General features: G+C 49.3%; 1 protein-coding gene across 1 annotated transcript; it reads left to right on the forward strand.

Moving 5' to 3' along the window:
- The first annotated feature begins 240 nt into the window (after positions 1-240).
- Positions 241-9,119, forward strand: rlim (ring finger protein, LIM domain interacting). Its single transcript, XM_064955886.1, has 4 exons — positions 241-283; positions 4,030-4,053; positions 4,566-4,673; positions 5,184-9,119. The coding sequence occupies exons 1-4, from the start codon at positions 241-243 to the stop codon at positions 7,130-7,132; spliced, it is 2,124 nt and encodes a 707-aa protein (XP_064811958.1). The 3' UTR covers positions 7,133-9,119.
- Positions 9,120-12,034: the final 2,915 nt, after the last annotated feature.

Here is a 12,034-nt window from a genome sequence, read left to right on the forward strand (position 1 = left end):
AGGTAACTGGAGGGCTCAGACCTGTTATAAAGTAACACGCCTCATTAGACAACAACCTGCTGGGTACCCCAGTAACTGAGTCTCCAACCTGAGGCCCAGCGCAAGGCGGACTCTCCTTTAATACACCTGGACCGGCATTAGACAACCCTGGGACCCCAGGTAACCTCTCCTACACCAGTTTGTCATTAGACAACCTGAGTGAGGCAGACTTTAATACACCTGTAGTAACACCTGTTATAAATGTCACACGCCTCATTAGACAACAACCTGCTGGGTACCCCAGGTAACTGACTCTCCTTTAATACACCTGTAGTAACACCTGTTATAAACCTGTCACACGCCTCATTAGACAACAACCTGCTGGGTACCCCAGGTAACTGACTCTCCTTTAATACACCTGTAGTAACACCTGTTATAAACCTGTAACACGCCTCATTAGACAACAACCTGCTGGGTACCCCAGGTAACTGAGTCTCCTTTAATACACCTGTAGTAACACCTGTTATAAACCTGTAACACGCCTCATTAGACAACAACCTGCTGGGTACCCCAGGTAACTGACTCTCCTTTAATACACCTGTAGTAACACCTGTTATAAACCTGTAACACGCCTCATTAGACAACAACCTGCTGGGTACCCCAGGTAACTGACTCTCCTTTAATACACCTGTAGTAACACCTGTTATAAACCTGTCACACGCCTCATTAGACAACAACCTGCTGGGTACCCCAGGTAACTGACTCTCCTTTAATACACCTGTAGTAACACCTGTTATAAACCTGTCACACGCCATTCATTAGACAACAACCTGCTGGGTACCCCAGGTAACTGACTCTCCTTTAATACACCTGTAGTAACACCTGTTATAAACCTGTCACACGCCTCATTAGACAACAACCTGCTGGGTACCCCAGGTAACTGACTCTCCTTTAATACACCTGTAGTAACACCTGTTATAAACCTGTCACACGCCTCATTAGACAACAACCTGCTGGGTACCCCAGGTAACTGACTCTCCTTTAATACACCTGTAGTAACACCTGTTATAAACCTGTAACACGCCTCATTAGACAACAACCTGCTGGGTACCCCAGGTAACTGACTCTCCTTTAATACACCTGTAGTAACACCTGTTATAAACCTGTAACACGCCTCATTAGACAACAACCTGCTGGGTACCCCAGGTAACTGACTCTCTCCTTTAATACACCTGTAGTAACACCTGTTATAAACCTGTGTAACACACGCCTCATTAGACAACAACCTGCTGGGTACCCCAGGTAACTGAGTCTCCTTTAATACACCTGTAGTAACACCTGTTATAAACCTGTAACACGCCTCATTAGACAACAACCTGCTGGGTACCCCAGGTAACTGACTCTCCTTTAATACACCTGTAGTAACACCTGTTATAAACCTGTAACACGCCTCATTAGACAACAACCTGCTGGGTACCCCAGGTAACTGACTCTCCTTTAATACACCTGTAGTAACACCTGTTATAAACCTGTAACACGCCTCATTAGACAACAACCTGCTGGGTACCCCAGGTAACTGACTCTCCTTTAATACACCTGTAGTAACACCTGTTATAAACCTGTAGACAACAACCTGCTGGGTACCCCAGGTAACTGACACGCCTCATTAGACAACAACCTGCTGGGTACCCCAGGTAACTGACTCTCCTTTAATACACCTGTAGTAACACCTGTTATAAACCTGTAACACGCCTCATTAGACAACAACCTGCTGGGTACCCCAGGTAACTGACTCTCCTTTAATACACCTGTAGTAACACCTGTTATAAACCTGTAACACGCCTCATTAGACAACAACCTGCTGGGTACCCCAGGTAACTGACTCTCCTTTAATACACCTGTACCCCAGGTAACTGAGTCTCCTTTAATACACCTGTAGTAACACCTGTTATAAACCTGTAGACAACAACCTGCTGGGTACCCCAGGTAACTGACTCTCCTTTAATACACCTCATTAAAGACAACAACCTGCTGGGTACCCCAGGTAACTGACTCTCCTTTAATACACCTGTAGTAACACCTGTTATAAACCTGTAACACGCCTCATTAGACAACAACCTGCTGGGTACCCCAGGTAACTGACTCCTCCTTTAATACACCTGTAGTAACACCTGTTATAAACCTGTAACACCACGCCTCATTAGACAACAACCTGCTGGGTACCCCAGGTAACTGACTCTCCTTTAATACACCTGTAGTAACACCTGTTATAAACCTGTAACACGCCTCATTAGACAACAACCTGCTGGGTACCCCAGGTAACTGACTCTCCTTTAATACACCTGTAGTAACACCTGTTATAAACCTGTAACACGCCTCATTAGACAACAACCTGCTGGGTACCCCAGGTAACTGACTCTCCTTTAATACACCTGTAGTAACACCTGTTATAAACCTGTAACACGCCTCATTAGACAACAACCTGCTGGGTACCCCAGGTAACTGACTCTCCTTTAATACACCTGTAGTAACACCTGTTATAAACCTGTCACACGCCTCATTAGACAACAACCTGCTGGGTACCCCAGGTAACTGACTCTCCTTTAATACACCTGTAGTAACACCTGTTATAAACCTGTAACACGCCTCATTAGACAACAACCTGCTGGGTACCCCAGGTAACTGAGTCTCCTTTAATACACCTGTAGTAACACCTGTTATAAACCTGTAGACAACACGTACCCCTCATTAGACAACAACCTGCTGGGTACCCCAGGTAACTGACTCTCCTTTAATACACCTGTAGTAACACCTGTTATAAACCTGTAACACGCCTCATTAGACAACAACCTGCTGGGTACCCCAGGTAACTGAGTCTCCTTTAATACAAGTAACACCTGTTATAAACCTGTAACAGCCTCATTAGACAACAACCTGCACCCCAGGTAACTGACTCTCCTTTTATAAACCTGTAAAACACGCCTCATTAGACAACAACCTGCTGGGTACCCCAGGTAACTGACTCTCCTTTAATACACCTGTAGTAACACCAGGTAACTGACTCTCCTTTAATACACCTGTAGTAACACCTGTTATAAACCTGTAACACGCCTCATTAGACAACAACCTGCTGGGTACCCCAGGTAACTGACTCTCCTTTAATACACCTGTAGTAACACCTGTTATAAACCTGTAACACGCCTCATTAGACAACAACCTGCTGGGTACCCCAGGTAACTGACTCTCCTTTAATACACCTGTAGTAACACCTGTTATAAACCTGTAACACGCCTCATTAGACAACAACCTGCTGGGTACCCCAGGTAACTGACTCTCCTTTAATACACCTGTAGTAACACCTGTTATAAACCTGCCTCATTAGACAACAACGGTAACTGACTCTCCTTTAATACACCTCTGTTATAAATTAGACAACAACCTGCTGGGTACCCCAGGTAACTGACTCTCCTTTAATACACCTGTAGTAACACCTGTTATAAACCTGTAACACGCCTCATTAGACAACAACCTGCTGGGTACCCCAGGTAACTGACTCTCCTTTAATACACCTGTAGTAACACCTGTTATAAACCTGTAACACGCCTCATTAGACAACAACCTGCTGGGTACCCCAGGTAACTGACTCTCCTTTAATACACCTGTAGTAACACCTGTAACACGCCTCATTAGACAACAACCTGCTGGGTACCCCAGGTAACTGAGTCTCCTTTAATACACCTGTAGTAACACCTGTTATAAACCTGTAACACGCCTCATTAGACAACAACCTGCTGGGTACCCCAGGTAACTGAGTCTCCTTTAATACACCTGTAGTAACACCTGTTATAAACCTGTCACACGCCTCATTAGACAACAACCTGCTGGGTACCCCAGGTAACTGACTCTCCTTTAATACACCTGTAGTAACACCTGTTATAAACCTGTAACACGCCTCATTAGACAACAACCTGCTGGGTACCCCAGGTAACTGAGTCTCCTTTAATACACCTGTAGTAACACCTGTTATAAACCTGTCACACGCCTCATTAGACAACAACCTGCTGGGTACCCCAGGTAACTGACTCTCCTTTAATACACCTGTAGTAACACCTGTTACAAACCTGTCACACGCCTCATTAGACAACAACCTTAACAGAGCAGTGTAGAGATGGATTTTCAATCTCATAGAAAAGTTAGACGTCTTCACTTTCTGTTTCATGTAGTCCTTATTTTTCTATTGCAGACTGTGGGTTGAATGACTTTTTCAGTCAGGTTTTTAGATTGGCTATCTAAGGTCGTTGTCTCAGGTTGAGTTTTTCTTATGATGTGCTGGAAAACCAAAGCCTGCGGACAACTGAAGATCACATCAGGCCAGTGGAGTGGGAGGTGGGCTGTATTTCCCCTGGAGAGCAGTGAGAGGACAGGGCCTGTCCTGGTAAGTCTGGTGGTTCTCAGTACTGTCCTGTTGCTGTGTAACCAGGAGACAAACTACAGCTTTATGGGCAAATACTAGTGTATTTCCAGTTGTAAATGAAGGCAGTTAGAGCCAGTGTCGGTGTACTGAGTTGTAGTTTCATCCCTCCTAGGTGAGATCACAGCAGAGGAGTTGTTGAGTCGGCTGCAGCAGATTAAGGATGGACCAGAGCAGCAGCAGCCGAGCATCAACACCAGTGAGACTGGAGAAGCTACAGGAGGTAAGGCTCCTCTGTACTTTTCATTGTCTTTCATGCAGAAATTCAAAGTTGGCTGCTTTTAAAAATGTTTTCTTTAATGGTGAAATTGCCAGAACAGTCACTGCAAACAACAGTTTTTTTTCTCCATTAGAATGTTGGCGCGTTCTCTCTGTTCCGTTTAGAATGTTGGCGCGTTCTCTCTGTTCCGTTTAGAATGTTGGCGCGTTCTCTCTGTTCCGTTTAGAATGTTGGCGCGTTCTCTCTGTTCCGTTTAGAATGTTGGCGCGTTCTCTCTGTTCCGTTTAGAATGTTGGCGCGTTCTCTCTGTTCCGTTTAGAATGTTGGCGCGTTCTCTCTGTTCCGTTTAGAATGTTGGCGCGTTCTCTCTGTTCCGTTTAGAATGTTGGCGCGTTCTCTCTGTTCCGTTTAGAATGTTGACGAGTTCTCTCGGTTCCATTTAGAATGTTGACGCGTTCTCTCGGTTCTATTAGAACCGTCTCTAGAATGTTGATATGTTCTGTCTTCTATTAGAACCAACAGAACCGGCGGAAGGTCCAGAGGACCCGTCTAACGGCGACACCCTCTTGGATTGGCTGAACACCGTCAGGCGGACAGGCAACACCACCCGCAGTGGTCACCGAGGCAACCAGTCATGGCGGGCAGTGAGCCGGACCAACCCAAACAGCGGAGACTTCCGGTTCAGTCTGGAGATCAACGTTAACCGTAACCTGGCTGAGCAGCAGGCCCGCGCCGATGTGGAGACGGGCGAGGGGGAGGCTCAGGAGGAAGGCCCAGCAGAAGCACCTGGCGATGGGGTGGAGGCAGTGGTCGGAGTGGAGGTCCAGGCAGGGACTGGGGCAGGGACTGGGGCAGGGACTGGGGCTGAGGCTGTGGCAGGGGCTGTGGCAGGGGCTGTGGCAGGGGCAGGGGCAGAGACTGAGACTGGGGCAGGGACTGGAACAGGGACTGAGGTGCCCATGGAGACAGGAGAGGTGCTGGAGGAACCAGTTGTGGAGGAGATGGCTGTCATAGTGGAACCAGAAGCGGAGATGGAGCCAGAGGCTGAAGTAGAAGCAGAGATGGTCCCAGAGTTAGTAGTAGAGGTAGTCCCACAGCCGCCCAGCCCTGTCACCGCCACCCCTCCTGTCTCCAGACCAGCCAGTCCCCTGGTGCAGGCCACCCCGGCCCCCGCCCCCCCCAGCCCGCCCCCTGAGGAGCCTCCCCGACGGGGCCAGAGACGAGCCCGCAGCCGTAGCCCTGAGCAGCGCCGGACCAGGGCTCGCACCACACGAAGCCGTTCCCCTCTCACCCTGGACCGACTGGACGGCCTCCCCCGCCACGTGCCCAACGCCGCCCCTTCACACAGCCCCCCCACCCTGCCCCCCCAGGCCCCCGCAGAGGGAAGCTCACGGACTCGACAGCATGTTCTGTCCCGGCAAAGCACTGCAGAGTACGATGTCCAGTCAGCCGGAACAGGGTCTGGGAACGCCCCAGAGCCTGTTACCACCCCACCCCAGGAGGGAGAGGCCGCGGGCGGGGAGGGAGCAGCAGGACGACGTCCCCCCACCATCATGCTGGACCTGCAGGTGCGTCGTGTTCGTCCAGGTGAGTACCGCCAGAGGGACAGCATTGCTAACAGAACCCGCTCACGCTCCCAGAACTCCAACAACACCTTCCTGTACGAGAGTGAGAGGGGGGGGTTCCGCAGGACCTTCTCCCGGTCCGAGCGTGCGGGTGTGAGGACGTACGTCAGCACCATCAGGATCCCTATCAGGAGGATCAGTGATGCGGGGTTGGGAGAGGCCACCTCCATGGCTCTGCAGACCATGATACGACAGATCATGACCGGCTTCGGAGAGCTCAGCTACTTCATGGACTCAGACTCTGACTCCTCGGACTCAAACCGTGGCGGTGGTAACCCCACTGGCGCTGCCGACCTGGCCGAGGCGCTCAACACTCCCGACGGGGGAGTAGCCGGCATGGCGGAGGGGGCGGAGCCTCCTGTCTCCGTGGGTGGGCCTAGTGTGGGAGGAGCTGGGGAGGCAAGGACAGAGGAGAGGGAGGGGGAGGACGGGATGGGTGTAGGTCTGGCCCCAGGGATAGGTTTAGGGGTGGGGGGCACCCCCAGGGAGGGGCGAGGTCGCCCCCGTGCCCCCATCAGTCTGGAGGAACCGGGGTCACTACCCTTCCTCCGCCTTGCTCACTTCTTCCTCCTGAATGATGAGGATGAGGAACAGCCCAGAGGACTCACCAAGGAGCAGATCGACAACCTCTCCACCAGGAACTTTGGGGAGAGTGATGCTCTGAAGACCTGCAGTGTGTGTATCACAGAGTATGCCGAGGGGAACAAGTTGAGGAAGTTGCCCTGTTCTCATGAGTACCATGTTCACTGTATCGACCGCTGGCTGTCTGAGAACTCCACCTGTCCTATCTGCCGCAGGGCCGTGTTGGTGTCTGCGAACCGGGAGAGTGTGGTCTAACCTGGAGGTCAGGGGTCAGCGGTGCTCCAGGCAGACAGTATATAACACCGTGTCAGTTCTGCAGGCCTTTCTCCTAGTCAGACCATTTACATTGTTCATGTTTTCATTCTTAAGACATCACTGACTTTTATCCAACTGACATGCTGGTGTTTGGAGAGACGGAGACAGACAGGAAGGTGGTGTCCTCATAGTGTAGTAAGAGACATGAGAGATGCCACTGTCCCATTGGCCAACAGACCCCACTCTCCCTTACCTACTCTGAGAGGACCAACAGACCCCACTCTCCCTTACCTACTCTGAGAGGGCCAACAGACCCCACTCTCCCTTACCTACTCTGAGAGGGCCAACAGACCCCACTCTCCCTTACCTACTCTGAGAGGACCAACAGACCCCACTCTCCCTTACCTACTCTGAGAGGACCAACAGACCCCACTCTCCCTTACCTACTTTGAGAGGGCCAACAGACCCCACTCTCCCTTACCTACTTTGAGAGGGCCAACAGACCCCACTCTCCCTTACCTACTCTGAGAGGGCCAACAGACCCCACTCTCCCTTACCTACTCTGAGAGGGCCAACAGAACCCACTCTCCCTTACCTACTCTGAGAGGGCCAACAGACCCCACTCTCCCTTACCTACTCTGAGAGGGCCAACAGACCCCACTCTCCCTTACCTACTCTGAGAGGGCCAACAGACCCCACTCTCCCTTACCTACTCTGAGAGGGCCAACAGAACCCACTCTCCCTTACCTACTCTGAGAGGACCAACAGACCCCACTCTCCCCTACCTGTCTTACCCCAAAAGGGACTCCACCTCCCCAACAGACCCCACTCTCCCCTACCTGTCTTACCCCAAAAGGGACTGTCCCCACTCTCCCCTACCTGTCTCACCCCAAAAGGGACTGGCCCCACCTGACCCCACTCTCCCCTACCTGTCTCACCCTAAAAGGGACTGTCCCCACCTGACCCTGCTCTCCACCTGAAAGACTTAACTGCCTTTATCAATACTCTGGAACGGCTCACAGACTGTCAGTGTGTCAAAGCTTTGCTGAATTAGTTTTTAAGTTAAAACTGTAGAATGTTGTACAGGCTTTAATGGGCAGAATGAGATGTGACGGACTTGGATTCCGTTGGGAATTCTATCAGTTTATTTTGGACTCGTATTGCATCATATTCATGACATCGGAATCAATAGTACAGATTATTGATTATGAACTGTGTTGAACCGTCGTTGAGAAGGGATGTAGGTATCTGTTAACTGATGCTAGTATGTAGTCTAACTCTAGCCCATCACATGAAGCATTTTCTATTTCTGCCCTCTGACAGTGTTTCATCATGACATCTCGGAGTAGTGATCTAGCATCAGTCCATCACTGTTAATCTAGGATCAGTAGCGGTCTAGGATCAGTCCATATAATCTTATTCATTAAACCTAAGTAGCCCAACTGATCGTAGATCATCACTCCTATTCTGGGACACTTTGTGGATATGGGTCCTGAAGGATAACGACAACCTCCTAGTGATCCTGACCTTGTAATGTCACCATGACAACCTGTTGATTCTGCTACAGTATGACCAGGAAGTGAACAGAGGGCTGCATTATGGCTCTGTCTCAAATACCACCCTATCTCTATACAGTGCACTACCCATAGGACTCTGGTCAGAAGTACTGCTCTATATGGGAATAGTGACATCTGGGAATCACATTTATTATGAGTTCCAAGTGTTGGTTAGACCCAGGCCAGGTTAGGCCCCGGCCAGGCCAGGTTAGGCCCCGGCCAGGCCAGGTTAGAGCCCGGCCAGGCCAGGTTAGGCCCCGGCCAGGCCAGGCCAGGTTAGAGCCAGGCCAGGTTAGAGCCAGGCCAGCTTAGAGCCAGGCCAGGTTAGAGCCCGGCCAGGCCAGGTTAGAGCCCGGCCAGGCCAGGTTAGAGCCCGGCCAGGCCAGGTTAGAGCCCGGCCAGGCCAGGTTAGAGCCCGGCCAGGCCAGGTTAGAGCCCGGAGGTTGGAGCCAGGCCCAGGCCAGGTTAGAGCCCGGCCAGGCCAGGTTAGAGCCCGGCCAGGTTAGAGCCCGGCCAGGCCAGGTTAGAGCCCGGCCAGGCCAGGTTAGAGCCCGGCCAGGCCAGGTTAGAGCCCGGCCAGGCCAGGTTAGAGCCCGGCCAGGCCAGGTTAGAGCCCGGCCAGGCCAGGTTAGAGCCAGGCCAGGTTAGAGCCCGGCCAGGCCAGGTTAGAGCCAGGCCAGGTTAGAGCCCGGCCAGGCCAGGCCAGGTTAGAGCCCGGCCAGGCTGCAGCCTCTGTCCTGTGTTTTGGCCTAGAACTTCAACTACCAGGAGACATCTTCATATCTGGAACACCAGTGCAATAACTACAGAGTGGGAAAACTGAGACAGAAAATAGGGAAAACAAAACATAATATTCTCAACTTGTATATTATTATTTCTAAAATATTGTAGACTGAATATTCCCAGTTAAAATGAAGACTTTGTTCCCTTTTAAAAATGTGTTAATCTTTTTATTTTCTAGAGCTGGGTTCTTTGTGTACATTCTGATAGCGCTCTCTCTTGTCGAGCGGTGGGCCTGTAGGATGCTGTACGTTGGCTGTTCACCCAGAGGGAGGGAGTGTTCCATGCCACGATGACATCACATTCTATAGGTTCCATGTGTTCTCACGGTTGCCGTCATTACCTCCTCCCTGTACAAATAAAGTTTTGGGTGGTTGAAGCTCTGTTATTGTTGATAATGACCAGTTGTAAATGAAGTGTATTGTGTCTTTCTGCCAGTGCTTCCCCTACTAACCTGGCTGTCTTCATCAAGGCCTCCTACTGCACTGTGTTGCATTGCTCCCTATATGCACTATAAAGGGGATATGGAGCCAGACCGGTCCTGTAGTGTAATATCCCCATGTTCATCAAAGGCAGCCCTCTTTATCATGAAATATATTCTGCCATCTCTACTTGTTGTTTGGCCTTAGAGGATATATTTTATAATTGATGATCCATGCAGAAGTGGTTGTTTCAGTTCACAGGGGGTGATGTTGAGAGGGCCACGTTGTTGCAACTAACCTCGTCGCGAACCAGGCTTCTCCAAGGGAGGTGTGAGCACTTGATTTCGGAGGTATAGCAAATCAGTAAGCTGTTTCCAGGTGGAGCACCTCTACAGACATGATCAATAGGGTTGATCAGAGTTCATCAATCGAGTGGGAAGGTGGTAATGACCAGTTGGATACTGTCGCGTGATATGATCTCGTTGAGAAACGGCGATTGGCTAATGGCCAGCAAGCTGCATCGTCCGTCCAGGGAAACTGCATCAAGAGTTCCACACCTGGGGCGACAGGGTAGCCTAGTGGTTAGAGCATTGGACTAGTGTTGCAAGTTTAAATCTGTCGTTCTGCCCCTGAACAGGCAGTTAACCCACTGTTCCTGGGCCGTCATTGAAAATAAGAATTTGTTCTTGCCAGACTTGCCTAGTTAAATAAAGGTCAAATAAAACCTGAGCAGTGACAGTGTTTGAGAGCATCAAAACTGATGTAGCCTGTAATGGGTCAATTCTGACTGACTGACAAATCTGCAAATAATATTGAGTAGTTATTTATGATAAAGGTGATTTGTACATCAGTCTCGGCTCCAATGTGGAACTGTGTGTCTGGCCACCTCGCCTCACAGAGCCTGAATGTTTTATATATATATATACATACACTGAAGACAAATATAAACACAACATGTAAAGTGCTGGTTTCATGAGCTGAAATAAATGATCCCAGAAATGTTCCATATGCACAAAAAGTTGATTTCTCTCATTTTGTTTCCATCCCTGTTAGTGAAGATTTGTCCTTTGCCAAGATAATCCATCCACCTGACAGGTGTGGCATATCAAGAAGCTGCTTAAACAGCAAGATCCTTACAAAGGTGCACCTTGTGCCATGGGCAAAAGGCCACTGCTAGAGGGTGCTGAGGAGTGTTTATTTCTGTAATAAATCCATTTTGTGGGGAAAAACGTATTCTGATTGACTGGGCCTGTCTGCTAAGTGTGTGGGCCTATGTATTACAATAAAGATATGTGCATCAAAACCTCCATGGATCACTATCAATTTAGAGTGGCAAACATGGACAATAAGATCTATATCAGGGTAAGTATTACGTTCAGATGAAACGGATATGATTTCACCTCGTGTATTTACACGAATATTGTGTTGATACATCAAGCTGCCCATAATGTGGTAGGCGAAATACTCCAGCAATTACGGTATTATGGTCAAGTTAAGTATGTGGGAATACGGAAGTGAAGGCGGAAACTACAAAGGAACGATGTGGCTCCGTGCATTAGGTTGTCACATGGTGCGTTGTGAAGTGATTTACCGACATGAAAGACCTGTAGAATAAAACAAAAGTCAGCTGTTCTTAAACGGAACTACGGAATAGTTCCTTGTCTTCAGAAAACAATTTTATGACAGAGAGGCATGTGTAGTCGCCCACAGTACAATTTATGTATTAAGATTATAAGCTATTAACCTGTATCTAGACTGTAATGAATATCGTATTTTATATAAATGGAGAAAATGACACCGCTACATTGGTTTCTGTTTACCGATATACCGTAATTACCCGAATACAGTTTACCGCAGATGTTGATCATCGTACTACTTAATTTGACCACGTTGGGACGCTGTCTACACGTTCATGTGAGTAGTTTATTTTACATGCATGATTTTTTGCACACTTACATTGTCTCTGGCCATGTCGTTCCAGCTACAGCCCAGGCCCTGTGGGCTGGCTGTGGTGTTGGTGGGGGTGAGATATAAGAGGTCCATCCCTGTACAGGTGAGTCACCTGGACCACCTGGTGTTGACTGTGAAGAGTGTTCCAGCCACCTGCAACTTCTGCTCCTCTGTCCTGGGCATGAAGGGCATCA

This window comes from Oncorhynchus masou, chromosome 32 (genome assembly GCF_036934945.1).
Source record: "Oncorhynchus masou masou isolate Uvic2021 chromosome 32, UVic_Omas_1.1, whole genome shotgun sequence".
Taxonomy (NCBI): Eukaryota; Metazoa; Chordata; class Actinopteri; order Salmoniformes; family Salmonidae; genus Oncorhynchus; species Oncorhynchus masou.

Excerpts from the sequence above, each read along its gene's own strand:
- rlim (XM_064955886.1), top strand. The coding sequence starts at position 241 with ATGTCACACGCCTCATTAGACAACAACCTGCTGGGTACCCCAG. Across the intron at positions 284-4,029 it reads CAACCTGCTGGGTACCCCAG|ACAACAACCTGCTGGGTACC; the intron begins GTAACTGACTCT and ends ACGCCTCATTAG. Across the intron at positions 4,674-5,183 it reads GACTGGAGAAGCTACAGGAG|AACCAACAGAACCGGCGGAA; the intron begins GTAAGGCTCCTC and ends GTCTTCTATTAG.